The sequence below is a fragment of the Rhineura floridana genome, chromosome 5, assembly GCF_030035675.1.
Source record: "Rhineura floridana isolate rRhiFlo1 chromosome 5, rRhiFlo1.hap2, whole genome shotgun sequence".
Lineage (NCBI taxonomy): Eukaryota > Metazoa > Chordata > Lepidosauria > Squamata > Rhineuridae > Rhineura > Rhineura floridana.
In genome coordinates, this window is record NC_084484.1 from 188073870 (window position 1) to 188094791 (window position 20922).

A 20922-nucleotide genomic window follows, 5' to 3' on the forward strand; every position below is an offset into this window, starting at 1 on the left:
GAGGCCACACACATTTATTTTCATTTGGAATGAGCTCACAGGCGTTTTGTAATATTTGTGTTAATAGACACAAGTTAAACATGGATGGAAGGACACAGCTTCACACTCCAACAGATGTCCCAATGCTCACTGTGCCCACAGGAGGTATTTCAAGGGAGCAGCCATGCCTGTACCTTCAGAGCCCCCCCAAATCACACCCCTGGCCTGTTCTCCTTCTGGCTCTTCCTGTCTGACTCCACATGCCAGCCTGAGCTTCTATACAGGCACCTGGCTTGTCCCTTCCCCCCCCACACACACACACCAGCATATTCTTGTGGGCAAGGCATTAAAATGTAGGCCACATGATCCTACATGTGGAGCTGCCCTTGAGAGCTGGAGGCTGCAACTAGAGCAGGATGTGACTGCTAAGCTGGTTAGTGCAGGAGCCCAAGGGGACCATGTGGCACTGACCCTGAAAGCACGGCACTGGCTGCCAAGCTAAGCCCGATTTCAAGGTGTTAGTACTGGCATATAAAGCGCTAAATGGCTTGGAACCCAAGCATCTCAAAAGCACGTTCCCCAGTATCAACCATCTTGGACTCTACAATTGGTAGCCGAGGCCTTGTTGGTGATGCCACCATCAAGCATTGCCTGATTGGCACTGACCTGTGATGGAGCCTTTTCAGTGGTGACTCCCCATTTATGGAATGCCCTCCCCAGTAAGATGTGTCTGTCTCCAACATTAATGACTTCAGGAGGAATTTGAAACCATTCCTCTTTACCCTGGCATTTGATGGCTGAAAGAGACAGTTTCTGGCAGCCCAGAGGTCACAGGGTGGAAGAATGTTCTTATCTGTAACTGTTTTCAGAATGTTTGTAATTGTTTTTAGAATGTCGCTACTGCTTTTGCTGTTGTTAAACTGTTTCGTTTGTGACCCTGGGCTCCTTGGGGAGGAAGGCCGGGATATAAATGTAAGAAATAATAAATAATCCTGCAGTTAGGCGTATTTGCAGCTGGTTGACAGATGCACTCAAAGAGCTCTGTATGTCTGTCAATGGCTCTGCATCAACCTAGAGAGGAGCGGGGGGGGGGGCAGCTAAATACTATGACGTCATGCAAGAGCCAAAGGTGGCTGGAGGCAGAAAAGGCTTCAGGAAAAGAACACTGTGCCCATAGAAGAGTGGGGAAGACGGGGCTTCTCTGCGGTGGGGCCCCTCCACTGTGGAATGCCCTCCCAAGGGAGGTGTGCCTGGCACTGACACTGTATTCTTGTTTTAATGCATACTTTTACTGGTGTTTCTTGATTTTGCCTTAACAATACAATCAATGAACACCACCAAGGAAAATTAGCAAAAGACCTCAGCAATTTGTCACGCAGCACCATACTGTTACAGTAATTGTCATCAGAACAAGATGGAAAAGGAGCAGCAGGGTTAGGAGGGAAATAGGCCCACAGGGCAAACAACTCCAAATATGGATTCCAAATCCCCTTTGTGCCACCTGCCAAAGGTGCCCTTTTCATATGCGGCAAGAGTAGAGGGGTCCTCCAATTAAGCACTGCCTTCCTTCCAGCCCTGCAGCAGAGTCTTGTTGCCACCAGCAAGGCCCTGAGCAAGGTCCAGTTACATTGCCCCTCCATCAAAGCCCACAGCATTGGGACGTAAATGAGCACAGCATGAACATTGGAGAATGTTAAGGACTTGCCCAGGACCAAGTCCATATGGGGAATAACTTCAGGCTTGTGGACTCCAGAGTTATGCTGTGTGTGTTCCCACTTAAGTTGCATAGTCCACATGACATTAGTTCCCCTCTGCTCAGCACTGGTTAGGCCTCATCTTGAGTACTGCATCCAGTTCTGGTCTCCGCACTTCCAAGAATGCAGACAAACTGGAACAAGTTCTGAACATCAGGAAAAACATCCTAATTGTTAGAGCCATATGTCAATGGAGCCAATTACCTAGAGAAGTAGTCAGCTCTCCAACACTGGAAGCATTCAAGAGGCAGCTGGACAGTCATCTGTCGGGAATGCTTTGATTTGGATTCCTGCATTGAGCAGGGGGTTGGACTTGATGGCCTTATAGGCCCCTTCCAACTCTACTATTCTATGATTCTACGACATTACCCTGCTCCGCATTACCCAGCTTTTACCTCACATTAAACATTTCTGGTTCTTTGTCATATGGTTCCTCCATGAATAAACTTGTCATCCTGTCCTCTCTTTTATAGAGTTCTTCAGTGTATTGCTTCCATCTTCCTTTTATTTCATCTCAGTCAGTCAGTGCGTTTCCCTGTTGATTATTCAACATCCCTACCCTTGGTTTAAATTTCCCTTTAATTTCTCTAATCTTTTGGAATAGGGCTCTTGTTCTTCCCTTTTTGTTGTCCTCTTTTATGTCTATACAATAACGATTGTAATCGTTCTCTTTGTCCCTACGTACTAGTCGCTGTACTGTTGCATTTAGGCTTCTAACCTGACAGTGAAAAAAGCAGGTAATAGAAAAATCAACTCATTTGAAATGTGGTGCTGGAGGAGAGCCTTGCGCATACCATGGACTGCAAAAAGACAAATAATTGGGTGTTAGAACACATTAAACCAGAACTGTCACTAGAAGCTAAAATGATGAAACTGAGGTTATCATACTTTGGACACATCATGAGAAGACATGATTCACTAGAAAAGACAATAATGCTGGGAAAAACAGAAGGGAATAGAAAAAGAGGAAGGCCAAACAAGAGATGGGTTGATTCCATAAAGGAAGCCACAGAGCTGACCTTACAAGATCTGAACAGGGTGGTTCATGACAGATGCTACTGGAGGTCGCTGATTCACAGGGTTGCCATAAGTCATAATTGTCTTGAAGGCACAGAACAACAGCCAGCTCAGTGTACTATTTCCCCATTTCCTTTGAGGCTTTGCTGCTGCATCTTAATATATAATTATAAAAGGCTATATGAGTTTATTCAAGCATACTGATTACCTAGCTTATCTTAGGAAGGGGTCAAGAAAGTTATATTGGGAAAGGTCAAAGCCAGCTCCTTGCCAATCTACTTAAATTGTGCTCCCCCCACCCCCAGCCTCCTCCCAGGCCACATCAAGCGCCCAGTTGCATTCAGACGCCCCATACTTATTGGCAGGGGTGGAGAACCTTGGGCCTCCATGTTTCTGGACTACAAATCCCATCATACTGGCTGCTGGGAGTCCAGGAACATCTGGAGGGCCCCCCCACACACAGACTGTTCCCCAGAATGGCTGCGTTTATGTAATGTTCAACAACTTTTCTTAATAAATAATGTATTCAAAGTAAGACTCCAAGTTAGGGCAAGAACTGCTGTCTTTAATGCTATATTTTGAGGGGTTCAGTTCCTTCAGGCAGAGGCTCATTTAAAACATAGAACAACAGGGATACACAGCAACATTTTGTTGCAGGGCCCCACTTGCTTGGCTGTAACATTTGTCTGGATACATGCTGGCACTCTGAGGGAAAATAATTGGAATGCTGGGCTTGTAGAAAGGGCAAGGAATAGGTTTTAGTAAGAGTGTATACCCTGTCAATTATATAATGAATTGCTATGATGATGTAGACCTATTAAACATAATTGAATGTTATAAGGAAGCAGCTTTTATATATTTTAAAATATGCTCAAACATGACGCTGCCCTGAGCTCCTATATAAATCAAATAAATAAATAAATAAATAAATGATGAAATGAATAATATATTTCTAACAGAACAATGCAGATTATGTTAAATTCAATTAGCAATGCTGACTACAGTATGTTACCACCAGGTAGTGCCTTTGTGAACCGTTGCTGATTATTATCATGCAAACATTAAGGCTGGAACTGAATTGTCACCAGTTGTACTTTTGCAGTTTATTGGCATTTAACCCTAATTGTTATGGGTCCTCCCCTCCCCCACCCTCGCCCGCTTTATACAACCATGTGTGTCTTGGAATGCGCATAGACCTAGATATTGTTGTGCGCCACCCGGACTCTGAGCGGTGAGAGATCTCCAGGGGTCCCTGCGCTTGTCCTGGGTTTGGCTTCCTTGGGAGACTGTGGCTTCTTTTAGGAAATATGCCTTAATTATTTACACACATTCCAACCTGAGCTTAAGATGAAGGGGTTAAAGCACCAGCCGCCCAAGAGAGCTTGCTTTTCCATCAGGCTTACAGGAGGCACCCTAACCCCATGGTGCTGGGAGCCGGCCTCTCATCTCTTTTCTCCAGCTCAGCTAAACACACAGGCATCTCTTCGGCCCCCAAAAGGGGGGGGGGGGCTTTGCGGAAGAGTTTCAGTAACAATGGGATCTCCCTGGCCCAGTTAATGAGCATCTGCCAGACCCATTAGCTCGCGTTTTAGATTACCGAAAGAGACTCATCTGACCAGCGGAGGAGGTTCATTTCCGGGTGCAGGTTCCAAATCAGAGGCTGGAAGAGGACTCAAAGAAACCATCCATCTCAACCCCAACCCCCTAACCACACCCGCCCGCCCGCCCGTGTCCCAGGGTCACCCTCCTTGCACTCGAGGGGGAGGGGGCAGCCTTTCCTCCGCAAAATATAAATTGAAATAATAAATAAATATAAATAAAAGCTCAAGGCGCCATGAAGTCTACCGCGGTGCCGTCCTTCAGGTGGCGAGAGTCCGCTCGTCGTCTTCGCTGCCCCAAACTGCTTTCCCTCGGGGCCTCCCAGAAGCCTACAGGAGGACGATGGACGGTCCCGTTCGGGTGCCAAGCCCGGCCGGAGCCTGTCCTTCCGGCTCGGTGGGGCGATGCCGGCGGAGGCCCGGCGTCCCCTCGAGGCGCCGCTGCAACAAGCGCGACGTGCCGTGCGAAGCGCACCTGCGGCGCGTGCAGGTCGCCCCGGAACGCTCCTGACGCGGCGGAGGAACGGGCCAGCCCCGCTGGAGGGCAGCCTCCAATGCGGGCGCACTGGGGCGCCGCGCCCCCCGGGCTCTGACGTGGAGGACTCCGCCGCTAGGCCCGCCATCTTGGAGCCGGGCAGAAAGGGGCAGCGGCTCTTCGTCTCTCGCGCCGCAGCCGCTGAGCGGGACGCCCAGGCGCGTCGCTCCACCGCTCGCTCCACGGCTCGGGCTGTGCGCGCAGGAGGCGCCTCTGCCGAAGGCGGAGCCGGAGCCCCGGCCGGGCCGAGTGCCCTCCCGCCGCCGCCGCCCCTCTTCCTCCTCCTCCTCCCACCCGCGGCTGATTGCTTGGCTCCTGCCCGCCCCGCGCGCCGGCAGTGGCGCGACAGCAGCCGAGCATCGGGGAGCTTGCGCTGCTCCTGCGCTGGCAGTGGCTGTTGCTCTTCCGGGGGCCGTCGGAGCGGCGGCTTCGGGCGGACAGAGGGGCGCCGAGGGGCGTCGCAAGCCATGGGGGCCGCCGGGGCTCTCCGCCTGGCGCTGGCCGCGGGGCTACTGACAGCGCTGGCCGCGGGCGTGGCAGCGGCAGGTCCGGGGAAGAAGGGGTCCGGGGCGTCCGACGCGTCCGAGCTGGCGAAGGTGCTACCGGTGGCCGGCGCCCGCTTTGGCTGGAGGAACCTCAGCTGCCCCGCCTGCAAGGTCATCTTCACCGCCATCGACGCCGGCATGCAGGTCAGTAGCAGCGGGGAGAAGGGACTTCTCTGGGTCCAGAGCTGTCCCTCCGCTTGAAGTCTGTGGGACAAGGCCGGGCAACGGAGCGGGGTAGGGAACTCTGTCGCCCCCCCCCCAAAAAAAAAGACCCAGCGCGCCGGGGCCTCTGTAGTCTCGGAATGTATGTGTGCTGCCTTTTTCTTAAGACCTTATTTAAGGCAGTTGTCATGACATTATTGTTTTTTTGAAGAGTTCACCCAAGATAAGCCCCGCGGGCAGAGCTCAGTGAGTAACAAAAGCCCAGCAGTGCTGTCAGCCAGAAAGGAAATTGGTGATCCCACCCTGAAGTCCATTTTGGTGCCACTGCATAGAAGGCCCTGCTTGTGTGGTCAGGCCCAGAGCCGTCTCTCCACCCCACGTCTGCTGGCGCCACTGCCCTTCTCCCCGTTTGCCCCTGGCGCCATAGGGGGGGTTACTTGACATGGTTCAATGGCCCCTCCTTCACTGGGTGGCTGTCACTCTCAAAACAGATCAAGCTGTCTGGGGCTGCCTGGCTGTCTGGAGGAAGTAGCCCCCTTAGAGAAGCTCAAGCAAAGGGGGGAGGTGAAGCTTCAGGATATGGGAATCTGCCTTTTGCTGACTCAGACCCTGGAGCCAATCTAGCCCAAGACTGTTTCCTCTGCCTGGAAATTGCCCTGGTGGGCTTCAGGTGGGGAATGTTTTGCAACTTCACTTGGACCTTATCCCAGGCTGTGTTGGAATTGCTTGCTTTGAAGATGCTTTATCACTTGTTGGCCACCCTGGGGCCCCTTTTGAAGGAGGGATGGGGTATACATTTAATTGAGAAATAAACAAAACAAATGACTGCTGAGTCAAACCACTGGGCCATCTAGCTCAGTGATGCCTGCACTGACTGGCAGGGGACACTCCCAGCCCTGGGGGGGGGGGCAGCAGATACTCTGCCAGTGAGCTACAGCCCTCCCCCAGGGCTGTGTGGAGAGCTGGTGGGAGGATGCACCCAGGCATAACAGAACCCTTTGAGGGGGTCGGAATCTGCATGGTCCACCTGCCTGAGTTGTTCTTCCTTCCCAAGACTTTCCTGTTGCCATTTCTGCGTCTCGATAATTACGCATGCCTAGTTCTGAAGAAGGCCCCTTTGTAAGTCCCCCACCCCATTTGGGGCTTCTGAGGAGAAGGTATCCTTTCGGGCATTGTCAGGATCATTCCTGAAAAGCGCTGAAATCTCTGGAAGAGGCAGGGGAGCACTCACTTTGTATACTCTGCGCCTGAGCCTTTGTCGCTCCTGTTGCCAAGGGAAGGTCTGCAAGAGACTGTTGGCCAGGGGGCTTCCCTCAGCCTCAGACAGGGGAGCTCCTCTTCAGGCTCCCACCAGCCTTACAGGGCTTGGTGGGGAGGGGAGGGGCCCCCTGGTTTGCTTTCCTGCCCTCCTGAGGCCTTTTCCTGCTGGGCTGGGCTAAAAGGGGCTGGCTACCAGAACCTGCCCCTCAAAGCTGGATTTTAAAGCCATAGTTTGGGAAAGTTCTGAATTCCAGACCATGGCCACACTGTGAGTCTCTCTCTCTCTCTCTCTCTCTCTCTCTCTCTCTCTCTCTCTCTCTCTCTCTCTCTCTCTGTGCCTGGGAGTGCTGCAGTTGACCCTTGGCCAAGCAGAGCCTGGACTGTTCCTGCAGCCCACTTTCCATAGATTGCAAAGGATTCCTTGCTGACGGGGAAGCTGTTCTTGGCCGCCATGCCTGGCAAGCCATGTAGACGAGACGCTGCTGCCCAAAGAGTTATCTGGCTCTCTTGAGCTGCTCAGGGGAGTCCCTTTGGGGAGTGAACAGCAGGGGGGCAGACCCCTTTTTACCTGTGGTTAGAGTGCTGCACTGGAAACTGGGAGACCTGGGTTCAAATCCCCATTCAACCCTGATGATCACTGGGTGATCTTGGGCCAATCACTCACCCTCAGCTTTAATTACCTCAAAGGGTTGTTGTGGGGATAAAGTGGAGAAGCGTTGGTATGCCGTTTTGAGCTCCTTGGAGGAAAGGGGGAATGTCAATGTGACAAGTGAAAAAATAAGGTATTTTGCTATGGAAATGGCCTGCCTTCAAGTCAATTCTGAGTTATGGCGACCCTATGAAGAGGGTTTTCATGGTAAACGGTATTCAGAGGGGGTTTACCATTGCCTTCCTCCCAATAACACACGTCCTCTAAGTGGCTCACAGAAAAGTGAATAAACAGTAAAAAGCAGTATGCAAGTTTTTAATCCCTTAAAGCAGCCTTGGCCTACCTGGTGCCCTCCTCCAGATGTTTTGGCCTGCAACCCCCAGCAGCCCCACCTAGCACGGCTGTCCAAAACAGTGGAGGAGGGCACCAGGTAGGCAAAGCTGCCCTAAACACCTCCATCCTGGCAGTGGCCAGACGGGTGCTCCTGGGAGCAAAGTCAGGAAGGGTGGCAGCCCCCCCTCCACAGCTGGCCTGTGGAGGTTGAGGGCCTCCATTCCAGATGTGGAGGCCGTATGGCAGCTGTGGGTCAAGCCACTCTGGCCACTTGTGCTCGCCAGTTCCAGCCCATCCCAAATAGGTGTTCTGTGAAAAAATGCCTCCTTCCTCCCCCGTTTGGTTGGAGCGTGCCAGGAAGCTGCTGCCAGGTGCCCCCCTTCCATTTCCCGCCACCTTCCATCCATGGTGGTGGCTGTGGGTGCTCGGGGGCCTCTCCCCAAGCATGCCTGACCGGATCTTCTCTGCCCCACCTGCCTCCAGGGGTGAGCCCTTCGCCCACACTCTCCGCCACTTAGACAGCTGTGCCCTGATGGGGAAATCCACCAAGTGTCGCATCCAGTCCCTCCTCTCTTGCTCAAGTCAAGGAAGCGCCAGCCAGCTTGTTACAGTAGAGCAACTAGCCCCAATCCTACAGGGGGGAGTTGGTTGCCAGCCCCCTGAGAAAGCCTTTTTGTGTGGGGCTGGGATTGGTGGCTGAGCCCCGAGCCTCCGTCGCTGCCGTCTTTTAGGAAGAAGCAAATGAGGGGAGGGGCATCAAGGGCAACTTCTGCCAGGCTGGCGGGGAGGCCTGTGAAGAGGGTTTTTCTTTCTCTTCCTCCTCGTGACTTTGCTGTGTCTCTCTGGCTCCTCCCCTTCTGGCTGACACAGAGTGGATTTTGGGCCTTCTTCCACTGTTTGTCTCTCTCCACGGAGGGGCTGCAGCGACTGTTTTTTGCACATTGCACTGGAATGGACTGGTGCAGCCAGTGTTTCTGGCCATTTCTCTGCATGCCTCTGGCCCTGGGAGAGGGCAGAAGGGCCCTGCCAACCCCCAGCACTTGCTTTTTCATCTCTGGCCTTCAGCTAGTAATGGGGGGGGGGACACAGAGAAATGAATGCTGGACTGCTTGGGCCAAAGCAGGATGGAGGGATTTCTGCTCCAGATACGCTGCTTGTCCCCTTGTTAATTGTGGTTGGCCGAGGGCAGTGTGCTGACCACTGCCCGAGATGGCTTTACAACGGGAAATGATTTGGGGTGGCGTCCTCATTAGGATAATGCCAGTGGCTTTAAGTCATGAGAGTGGGGGCCGGCACTTTGCACTTTCAGAGGCTGCAGACCTGTGGCGACCTGGTGCTGCCTCTGGTGGGGGGCTGTCCCAGCCTTGTGCTTGCTGTGAGCCGCCAATGGGCGCGTGCCCTGCTGCGGATAGGAAGAGTGAGGTAGGCCTGCCCCAGCTCAGCCAATCGCACTCTCTCATCCTGGGGAAGGCAGGGGGGGCTCTTGCTGGCCTTGGCCACGCATGGTTCCTGCAGCCGTGGAGTGGGTTGGGCAGGCAGGACCTTTCCCTCCTTCCCAATCCCCTCTCCCCCTGTGTCTTCTTGGACTGCGAGCTCAGCTTTCAAGCGGGCCTTGCGGGTCTTCATTGCTTTTATTGCATGTGGCCCAGTGCTTTGAGGCATTTTAAAATGAGACGGTGCGAAGGAAGGTCTCTGCCTTGTTTTCAAGGAGCTCTTTTGCCTGCACCATGAAGGGAGAAATATCCAAAGTGGAAACGGGATGTTCCAAAGCAGATGCGGGGGGGGGGGCTGCTTAATTACACACACACACTTGTTGCCGATTTCCCCCAAAAGTCTCTGCCACTCCCTCCCCCACTTTGAAGCCCAGCTGGGAGGAGGCCATGCCTTTGCAAGGGAATGAGGGCGACCCCATTCTTGTCAAGTCTCCCCTGCACCCGAGATCTCTCTCACACTCTTAGCCTGAAGAAGGAAACACAGGTTGGGAACCTAGTTGAGTTCCTCCCGGAAAGCTACACAGGCTACACCCCTTTATCATCTGATTATTCACCTAATTGGTTGCATCCGGCTTTTATCAGCAGAGGCTTATTTGCATAAGTGTGTCAATTGCTTTGGCTTCCAGAGGAAGAATAAATGGGGGGGGGTGTTCTGGTACAGTTGTGAGGCCCCCAGGCTGTCCTTTCCCCCCAGCTGGCTGTGGGCCCTTCCAGTAACACTCTGCCTTCTGATGTTGAGCCCCAGGCTGTGGCCGGGGAGGGTCTGGGAAGTGGATGGGGGGGAGGCTTTTAACAGCTTCACTGGTTTATTGAAATGGTTTGCATCTTTGCAGACTGCACTTGGCACTTTCAGAAGAGCCTGAATTCAGGTCTCAGATGCGCCCGTGGTGGAACTGTGGTGGAGTCTGGCGGCTGACGCAAGGGTCCCAGCGAAGGCTCTTGGGAAAAGGCCTTTGACAGCTGAGTCCCCTTGGCTCTGTAGGGCTCTCTGTTGCACAGAAGGACCCTTTCGTGGGCTGGGTGGAGCTGGCTTCTTTTGCAAAACAAAGAGGGGCAGTGATTTTTGGAAATGGGGGGCTGTTTGAAAAGGCCCAGAGAGGCAGGCGCCGTCCGCCTCAAAGCCAGCCAGGCTGGGCTGCCCACAACTGGGTCTGCACGTGTGTGTGTTGTGCAACAGCAAGGCTTTCCCCAGGAGAAGCCACATCAGTCGCCTGGGCAGGGTCACCATGATGGGGGACACCCGCCCCACCATACACCTGGTGCTGGTAGGCTCTTTGACATCAGAAGAGACCTTGAGGGCCAGCAAAGGCGACGCAATTGCATGGGGGTGCAGGGCGGCAATGCCCAACTTTGCTCAGGTCCCACCAAGGGACCCAGCTGAGAAAGTTGAGGTGGAAGAGAGCCTCTCCTGAGGGGACTCTGCTGAAATGTTCTGCCCTTCCCAGCCACTCCTGGTCCTGGGACAGTTTCAGGCAGGCACCCCCCCCGGCCTGCTTTCCCCTTGTGTGATGCGCTCTCTCTCTCCTCCCCCCTGCCCCCAATATGGGCCTTGCAGCTGGAGAGCAGCACGAAGCGTATCCAGCAGCTGGCCGTGAGTGTATGTGTGTACTTCCACTTCGCCACTTTGGAGGTGTGCCAGGAGATCATCGGTCTCTTTGAGCACGACGTCTTGACCACTTGGACTCGCTCTGTCATGCGCCCAGCTGAGATCTGTGGCCTCCTGTTGGGCTCTCACTGCGGGCACTGGGACATCTTTTCCAACTGGACCGTCACTCTGCCGGAGACACCCAAGCCGCCCGTCCGCCCACCCACCCCTCCCCCTCCGGGCGCCCCTGTGGCCCGGGTGCTGTTCCTCACAGACTTGCACTGGGACCGGGACTATGCCCCAGGCAGCAGCCCTGCTTGCAAGGAGCCCCTCTGCTGCCGGGGTGGGCAGCCCCAGGGCCCGGGCGCTGGCTTCTGGGGCACCTACAGCAAGTGCGACCTCCCCCTCCACACCCTGGAGAACCTCTTGCAGCACCTGGCGGCCACTGGGCCGTATGACATGGCCTACTGGACTGGTGACATCCCAGCTCACAACATCTGGCAGCAGAGCCGTGGGGACCAGCTATACGCCCTCACAACCGTGACCAGCCTCATCCAGAAGTACCTGGGGCCACTGCCGGTCTACCCTGCCGTGGGCAACCATGAATCTGTGCCTGTGAACTTCTTCCCCCCGCCTGACGTTTCTGGGAACCAGTCCTCTGCCTGGCTCTACAGCGCCATGGTCGATGCGTGGCGGCCATGGCTACCCCACCAGGCCCTGGAAACCCTGAGGTAGGGGCAGGGGGGGCTGCTCTGGAGGGGCTGGCTGGCAGAATGGTGCTCAGGAAGAGGTTCTAGGAGAGCACAAAACAAGGGATAGTCCTGGAAGCAGCCATTCGCTTCTGGAGGAGGCCAGGACAGCTGCTGCTTGGATGGCTCTAAAAAGAGGGTGCGAAGGCTATCAGTGGCTGGTAGCCATGATGGCTACTGGAAGCCGTATGCTTCTGAGTGCCAGTTGCCACAAGTGGGGAGAGGCGCTGCTGTTGTAAAATGAATGAATGAATGAATGAATGAATGAAACTTTATTTTTACCCCGTCCTTTTTCCAAACTGGAACTCAGGGCGGCTTACAAATAAAACTGCATGTAGTTAAAAACATAGAAAAACATACAATTAAAATACAATTAAACTATACGCAACCTTAAAACCATGAAACAGGCACTTAAAATACTAAAAAACAATTTAAAATAATACAGATAATAATATAAAACAATAAAACAAACCTTGTAGAGCCCAATCCTAAACACCTTCTATCCCAAAAGCCTGTTGGAATAAAAAAGTCTTTACTTGCCGATGGAAGGATGGCAAGGAGGGGGCCATTTGTGCCTCCCTAGGAAGGGAGTTCCAGTACCTAGGAGCAGCCACCGAGAAGGCCCTATCTCGCATCCCCACCAATCGCACTTGCGAAGGTGTTGGGACTGAGAGAAGGGCCTCTCCTGAAGATCTCAGGGCCCGGGCAGGCTCATATAGGGCGATCCGGTCTGACAAATAGCCTGGACCTGAGCCGTATAGGGCTTTATAGGTCAAAACCAGCACTTTGAATTGTGACCGGAAACAGACTGGCAGCCAGTGGAGCTGTTGTAACAAGGGAGTTGTATGGTCCCTGTAACCAGCCCCAGCTAACACTCTGGCTGCATCTCTTTCTACCAGTTTAAGTTTCCGAACAGTCTTCAAAGGCAGCCCCACATAGAGCGTGTTACAGTAATCTAAACGGGATGTAACCATGCATCACCATAGTCAAATCAGGCATTTCCAGGAACAGGCGCAGCTGGCGCACTAGTCTTAAATGGGCAAAGGCACTCCTGGCCGCGGCCGAGACCTGGGCTCCAAGTTCAGAGCTGAGTCCAGGAGCACACCCGAACTGCAAACCTGTGTCTTCAGGGGGAGTGTAACCCCATCCAGCACAGGCTGAATCCCTATTCCCTGATCTGCCCTTCGACTGACCAGGAGCACCTCTGTCTTGTCTGGATTTAGTTTCAATTTGTTCGCCCTCTGTGATGCCCTCCCCTGGGTCTCCCTGTCAGGTTCCCAACAGCTTGTGGCTACTGCCTTTCACTAAGCACCACCAGGGATACCACCAGTCCAGACCATCCTTTATATGGTTTCTCACTCCGCTCTAGCACAGATCTCACTAGATCCCCCTGCTAGGCAGCACCACCAGTCACGTCCTATAACCAATACTCCCAGAGACTTTGCCTGAGTCTCTCTCTAGCTGGTTACTTTTGTGACTGTGTGCTTATGCTGTTCCCAACCCCTTGTATCTTTATAGATAACACATACAACTCTGGGTTGCTCTGGATACTTGAATTGTTATTATTCCTCCCTTCACCGCTGCCACCATTAGATACTGTTTCTGTTCAGCCTTGGTAATTACCTTGCCCTCCCTTCTGGTATGTATATCCCCCAGCCAAGGATCAGGCCTTTGGTAAACCAAATAAGTATTTATTAAATATCAGAAATAACAAGATTACTTTTAGAATGTTTCACAAGCGTATGGTTTCATCTATTCCTGTTTTGTACTTGACTTATTATTAATCAGAACTCCCACTCCCTCTTTCTCCACACTCTCCTAACATCCACTACCAAACACCTTCTTTCCCTCACATTCACCAACTCTTCCACCTACTAACATCCACCCAGATTCAACTGTCATTCTTCCATTTATACTCTCAGCCATCCAAACACTCAGCCAATCATCCAGCATTCTACTGCTCATGTACTCCCCCCTCCTCTTTCACTCCACTTACCATATGTCTTCTATATAAACAGCACTTACCATATTTACACTATAAGCAGGAACATCACACCCTCATCCAGTCCATCACTGATGCCAGGCACTGGTTCAGGACCAGGACAGCTTCTTTGGCTTTAGGTGGAAAGGAGAAATAGAGTTGGGTGTCATCCGCATACTGATAGCACCGAACCCCAAACCCCCGGACAACCTCTCCCAGTGGTTTCATATAGATGTTAAATAACATGGGGGACAAAACTGAACCCTGAGGGACCCCATAGGTCAACGGCCAAGGAGTCGAACAGGAGTCCCCCAGCACCACCTTCTGAGTTCGTCCCTCCGGAAAGGAATGGAGCCATCGTAACACGGTGCCCCCAAGTCCCATCCCAGCAAGGCGGTCCAGAAGGATACCATGGTCAATGGTATCAAAAGCCTCTGAGAGGTCCAGTAGAACTAACAGGGACACACTCCCCCTGTCCAGCTCTCTGCATAGGTCATCCACCAAGGCGACCAAAGCTGTCTCTGTCCCGTAGCCAGACCTGAAACCAGACTGAAATGGATCCAGATAATCCGTTTCATCCAAGAATCTCTGGAGCTGGGCGGCCACCACACACTCTATTACCTTACCCAAAAATTTCCTATTATGGAGGGATCCAGGGAGGGCTTTTTCAACAAAGGCCGTACAACTGCCTCTTTTAGGCACAATGGAATTCTGCCTTGTTGTAAAGAGGCATTAACTACACCCCTCACCCACTTGGCCAGTCCCCCCTGGCACTTTTAATGAGCCAGGAAGGGCAAGGATCCAGCAGACATGTGGTGGCTCTCGCCTCTCCAAGGATCTTGTCCACATCCTCAGGCTGTACAAATTGAAAGGAATCCATTATTATTGGACAAGCAGGAGCCAAAGTTACATCCCCTGAGACTGTATCAATTTTAGTGTCCAAGTCAGAGCAAATCTGAGCAACTTTATCTGCAAATTCTTGACAGCGGGCTGTTGAGTGGTCTATATTACCCTCCCGGGGGCCAGAGTTTAAAAGACCCCTGACCACTCAAAACAGCTCCGCTGGACGGCTCCCAGCAGACGCAGTGGTGGCAGAAAAGAAAAGTTTCTTCATAGCCCGCACTGCCACGGAGTAAGCCTTCAGATAGGCTCTAGCCCGTGTTCGGTCAAACTCGCACCGAGTCTTCCGCCAACGTCGCTCAAGTCCCCGTCTTATTCGTTTCATCTCCACCAGCTCCCTGGTAAACCAGGGAGCTGGTTTGGCTCCACTCCGTGAGAGGGGATGCTCAGGAGCGATCATGTCCACCACCCTGGCCCTTTCCCCATTCCAGAGGTCAACCAGGGCTTCGACTGAATCATCTGCTGCGGTGACAGGAAAATCCCCAAGAGCCATCAGGAAACCATCCGGATACATCAGCCTCCTGGGGCGGACCATCCCAATTGGTCCCCCACCCCTGCAGAGGTTCTGAGTCCCAGTGAGTCTAAACCCAACCAGGTAGTGATCTGTCCATGACAACGGAACTATAGAAAGTTCCTCCACGCCAAGATCACCATCATCTCATCCAACACAGAAAACAAGGTCCAAAGTGTGACCAGCGACATGAGTGGGGCCAGATACTACTTGGGACAGACTCATGGTTGTCATGGAGGCCATGAAATCCTGAGCCACTCCTGACAGAGCGGTTTCGGCATGGATGTTGAAGTCCCCAGTACAACAAACCTAGGTGACACCAACCCCGAGACCACCCCGGCTAGTTCAGGAAGGGAGACAGTTGAGCAGCGGGGTGGGCGGTACACCAACAGAATCCCTATTCTGTCCCGGCCACCCAACTTCAGATACACACACTCGAACCCCGAAGACTGTGGGAGAGGGCACCTGGTCAGGGGGATGGCATCACGATAGACCACTGCAACTCCACTTCCCTGCCCCCCACGTCTTGCCTGCTGCTGTACAGAGAAACCTGGCGGGCAAAGCTGAGAGACATTAACCCCCCCATCTTCATCCAACCCGGTCTCCGTGATACAAGCCAGGTCGGCGTGCTCATCCAGTATCAGATCCTGAATGGCCATCGTTTCCCATTCACTGACCTGGCATTCACAAGCAGCATTTTCAACCCAGGGGAGCTGTCACCACGGCTATCCAGACTATTTGAATGGGGAGACAGTTTGGGGGCAACCAACACCCTATTGCACACCCATCTCCCCCAATGATGTAATTGCCTCCCCACTCCATATCTCCCTCTGCCCTCCACAACATTAATGGCAGCCCCCTGGTTCCCTTCCCCTACCCACTTATGTTGTGCTCCAGTCCTGCTTGTGAGCTGCCCAGAAGCGGCCTCTGATTGGCCATGGTGAGGGGAGCAGCATGCTGGGCTGGGTGGGCCCCTTTGGCCTCATCCAGCTGCGGCGGCTGCTGCAGGACTCTTGCTACGAAGCCAGTGGCCGCCTGGGAGGCTGGAGAGGTCCTTGCCTCTCTTCTTCGGGGTCTGACGGATGTGCCTTCCTGGTTGGGACACCTCCTCTCTAATCTGCATGGAAGGGGCGGGGGGGCTGCTGTGGCCAGGGGGTAGGGGAGAGGCTGGTGCCTTTGTAGCCACAATAGCCAATCGCTACCAGCTGGATGTGAAGTGGCCCTTTTTAGAGTAAGGGGCTAAAGTAGTTCCAGCAGAAATTCTCCCCCCAATGTATGTAGCAGGTACAGTGGGCTGATCTGGACTGGGACCAGATCAGGACACCCACACCTGCAAGTTATTTTTTAGATGCCATTTATGGCACTGCCAATTGCATGAATGGCACCCCCATCTCACTTGGGGTTGAGTCCCACACCTGGCAGAGACTGTCCAGAAGAGAGAGAGATTGCTGACAAGCCTGGTCTAGTCAACATTCCTCAAAACAAATTGCAGTGAGAGCCTTTCTTACACCACAGTGCTCAGGGAGATGATGTGTCCTATCACACCCAAAAAGCCTACGCAGACATGTCCATGCGCACCCACACACACCCCACCACCGCTTGCATGAACAACTACCAGTTCAAGTAGAAGAATGAATTGCAAGCCGTATGAAAGAAAGGAGCTGTCCAGACTGTGGCCCAGAAGTCCTGGTTGCAACTTCCAGGATTCAACTGCCTGGTTGCAGAAGCAAGGCTGCAGTTGGTTGTTGGGCTTCTGCTGCAAGAATCTTCAGCCTTGTTGCAAGAAGATTCTTCTTTCCTCTAGAACTGAATGTTGGAAGTGTTTCTCGCTCTCCAACTTTCATTCTTTCTCCATTTTGGTTTCTCTTGCTGGCAAAATGCACAGCTGGTCTTGCAGTTCACGGTTAGTTTGGATCAGGACCAACCACAAGCCCAGGCGCACATGTCGCGCTAAGCCCAAACCATGGGCATAGGTCCTGAGTGCAGTGCAGCAGCAGCAGCAGCAGGGCTGGGAGCAAAGCAGGTGCCATTTTCTTTTCGCCGTGGGTGCGTGCTCGCTCCTGGTCAGGGATCCAGGCCACGGCCTGTGTGGCATTGTGGGCTGCCTTGGAGGGGGGCTAGGCAGCCAGGGTGCAAGGGGCCCCTGCTGCCCTGATGCCTTTTCCCTCCTGCCACACAGGCTGGGCGGCTTCTACACCCTCCTGGTCCAGCCTGGCCTCCGCCTCGTCTCGCTCAACATGAATTTCTGCTCGGAGGCCAATTTCTGGCTCCTGATCAACTCTACGGACCCAGCTGGTCAGTTGCAGTGGCTGGTGAATGTCTTGCAGGAGGCCGAGAAGAGTGGAGAGAAGGTGAGAGGGGATGCTTTGGGGCACCAGCAGCAAGCCCTTGCTGGGAGCAGGGAGGGGAGGCTGGTCCAAGTCATTCCTGAAGTGAAGGAAGGTGAGCTGCAACCTCCTCCCCCCCCCTTTCTGTGGCAAGCAGCTATGCCAATCTAGCCCCCCCGGCTGTGCTTCCTGATCTGGACTGGTTGGCATTTCAGCACCCGCCCCCCCATCCTAGTCCCTTGCCTGCCTGCAGCTGGCTAACCCCGTTGTCCTTGGGCGCAGGTCCACATCATCGGGCACATCCCTCCCTCCCACTGTAAGCGCTGCTGGGGCTGGAACTACTACCACATCATCAACAGGTGAGTGACAGCCCCCTTCCTGCCCCTCCCCCCCACATCGCTCTGGGCAGTTTTGGGGACTTCCGGGCAGGGGACAAGCAGTGGTTGGTGTCCCCAAATGATTGGCATTTGGGGTGTCTCCCCTGGGCCCCCTAATCTTGGTGAGTCATGCCTACCTGGTGGCCCATTTCGCCTCTCCCCACCCTTCTGCCCCCCGTCTGCCCCTCCCCTGCAGATTTGAGGGCACGGTGGCTGGGCAGTTCTTTGGCCACACGCACGTGGATGAATTTGAGATGTTCTACGATGAGGAAACGCTCTCACGCCCTGTGGGCATCGCCTTTGTGGCTCCCAGTGTGACCACATATATCAACCTCAACCCAGGTGAGTTGGATTCCCCCCAGGCAGGATCCTGTACCCCACCCCCAGGCATGGGGGCTCTTGCTGCTCCCTGGAAAAGAGGAATGATGCATGCTGGGAGTTGTAGTATGAATGGCTGGGAGCCCTCTTTCCCTGTTCTGCCAGGGGTGCATGGGACGGGGGGGGCTGCTGCTGCTGACTCCTTTCTCCCTCCCATCCCCACCCCACCAGGTTACCGGATCTACCACGTGGACGGGGTCTACCCTAAGAGCTCTTACATGGTGCTGGACCATGAGACCTTCATCCTGAACTTGACGCTGGCAAACCTGCCAGGTGCAGAGCCCCAGTGGCAGCGTCTCTATGGGGCTCGGGAGACCTATGGCTTCCCCACCGCCTTCCCGGCAGACTGGGACCAGCTGCTGCAGCGTTTCCAGGCTGATGAGCACCTCTTCCAGCGCTTTTGGTACCTGATGTACAAGGGGCACCCACCCATCGAGCCGTGTCGTGAAGCCTGCAAGGTGGCCTTGCTGTGTGCCCTCCGCACTGGCCGGGCCGATGACCCCAAACTCTGCCGGTCTGAGGTCCACAAGCTGCCCTTCCCAGAAATCCAGGCGTGGTGGCGGCAGCGGCAGCTCTGCTAGGAGAACAGGGACCCCCAAGCAGCAGCCACACTGCGGTGCCACTGGAGGAGCAAATGAAGACCAAAGAGCCTTCTACAGAAGTGAGAGAGAATGTAATACAAATGCACAGATTAGGAAAAGGGTACAAACTAATATCCAAGTGTTTGGATACCCCAGTGATCAATAATCAGGAAGTGGAAGCTGCATCACACCACCCAGGCATTGCCAAGAAAAGACCTTCCCTCAAAACTCAGCAATCGAAAAAGGAGACTTATGAGAGAAGCTACTTTGAGGTACCTACAGAGTTCAGTGGCTGGGAGTGGAGTAACGGTGCACCAGTCAACCACAGTGCCATAACTAGGCAGGTGCAACAGGTGCACAGGCACAGGACGAAGGGGGCCCTGAAATGGAACTGACCAAAAAAATGGTCAAATATAATATTTTCAAATTTTAAATTTCGCCGCCGTGCTGTGCTGTGCGGTTGATGTCGGTGAACCGAGTGCATCTAGTGGGCCCAGGCAGCCAGCCCATTGCGTTATTTAGTGGTTTAGCAATTGGTCATTGCGTCGCTCAGTCCCTGGATGCCCTCGACGCACTCTGCTCACCAACATCTGAATGAATGAATCGCAGGACTGATCGACGCGTCATGTGCGTGACGGGAGCGAATGTTTATGTTTATGTTGTGGTTTATGCCACTTTTTACCCAACGACCACAGCTGAAAATATTATATGGCTGGCAAATACAAGGGAGTAAGAGCACGTATTTTGGAAATTAATAATTTGGCTCTATTTGTACCTTGCGCAGCTCTAATCTAAATTTAGCTGGTGTCCACGCTGCATCTAAAACGCCAGAAATGATCACTTTTTTTGGTACTGTGCGAGATTATTTAATTTTTTCTCGTCCTCAACAACATGATGGGAAATTTTAATGAAGTCTTTAAAATTGTCACTTAAAAGTTTTTCTGATACAAGGTGGTCATGAAAGGCCAATGCAATAAAGTTACTATGTTTACAATTATCCGAAGTAAAGAAAGGATTGGAAACGATTGCAAATGATTTATCAAATCCAGAAGCTGTATCAAATGCAAAAAGTTTGCTGTTACAAATTAATTATAGATTTATCTGTACTCTTTCTGTGTGGAATAGAATTCTACAATCATTCATACAATAATTCTACACAAAAATTATTTATAAACAATTGTTATATCGTATTTGTTTTATTATTATTTCCCTCCCCCCCAAAAAATTAAGGGGCCCAAAAATAAAACCTTGCACAGGGCAGATGAAAAGCTAGTTACGGCACTGGTCAACCATATCAAGAGCTCTGATAACACTGGCCTATATGGGAGGCTGACAAGAAAGAAGCCGTTACTCAAAAAGTACCATCTGAAAGCACATCTGGAGTTTGCCAGAAAGCATGAGAGTGCCCCAGCTGCAGTGGGGGAGAAGGTTTTGTCGTCGGATAAGATCAAGATAGAGCTTTTTGGCCAAAACTCAAGCTATGTGTGGTGCAAACCTAACACTGCCCATGCCTCGAGACACACCATCCCTACAGTGAAGTGTTGCGGCAGCACCATCATGCTGTGAGGATGCTTCTCATCAGCAGGGACTAGGCATCTTGTTAAAATCGAAGGAAGAATGGATGGAACAAAATACAGGGAAATGCCGCAAGAGAACCTGCTTAGTCCACTAAAAAAGTGAAGCCTGGAAGGAAATTCACTTTTCAGCAGGACAGTGACCCCAAGCACAAGGCCAAAGCAACTTTGGAGTGGCTCCAGAACAAAAAGGTGAATGTCCTGCAGTGGCCCATTCAAAGTCAATGCCACTGAGAATCTGTGGCGCTCCTTGGAAATTGCGGTCCACAAGCAACTTCCAACCAACCTGAACAACCTGGAGTGAATCTGCCAAGAATGGGCCAAAATCCTTCTGACACTGTGTGCAAAGCTTGTACCTACCTACCCCAAAAGACAAAGCTGTTATTGCAGCGAAAGGTGGTTCTCCCAAATAATAGTGTGGGGGGTTGAATACTTATGCAAGCAACGTTTCAGTTTTGTATGTTCTTACAAACATTTCCCTACATAAAACCAATGTCACCTTACAATAATTGATTTTAAGTTTCAGTGTTTCAAAATAAAATACACAGAACGAATTTACAACGTACCATTTGTAATTCAGTAAAATTAGAGTGTTAAGCAGGGGTCTGTCTGATTACTTTTGCACGGCACTGTA

General features: G+C 52.6%; 1 protein-coding gene across 1 annotated transcript; it reads left to right on the forward strand.

Annotated features, from left to right (window-relative positions):
• The first annotated feature begins 4738 nt into the window (after positions 1 to 4738).
• On the forward strand, positions 4739 to 20842 carry SMPD1 (sphingomyelin phosphodiesterase 1). The gene is made up of 6 exons (XM_061629275.1): positions 4739 to 5572; positions 10881 to 11641; positions 17231 to 17402; positions 17661 to 17737; positions 17952 to 18097; positions 18305 to 20842. Exons 1-6 carry the CDS (start codon positions 4754 to 4756, stop codon positions 18712 to 18714), a joined length of 2385 nt encoding a protein of 794 aa, XP_061485259.1. The 5' UTR covers positions 4739 to 4753; the 3' UTR covers positions 18715 to 20842.
• Positions 20843 to 20922: the final 80 nt, after the last annotated feature.

Bases quoted from the DNA above. Each gene is read 5' to 3' on its own strand.
- SMPD1 (XM_061629275.1), top strand. From the start codon at position 4,754: ATGCCGGCGGAGGCCCGGCGTCCCCTCGAGGCGCCGCTGCAACAAGCG. The intron at 11,642-17,230 runs GTAGGGGCAGGG...CCTGCCACACAG, and splicing joins CAGGCCCTGGAAACCCTGAG to GCTGGGCGGCTTCTACACCC. The intron at 17,403-17,660 runs GTGAGAGGGGAT...CCTTGGGCGCAG, and splicing joins CCGAGAAGAGTGGAGAGAAG to GTCCACATCATCGGGCACAT.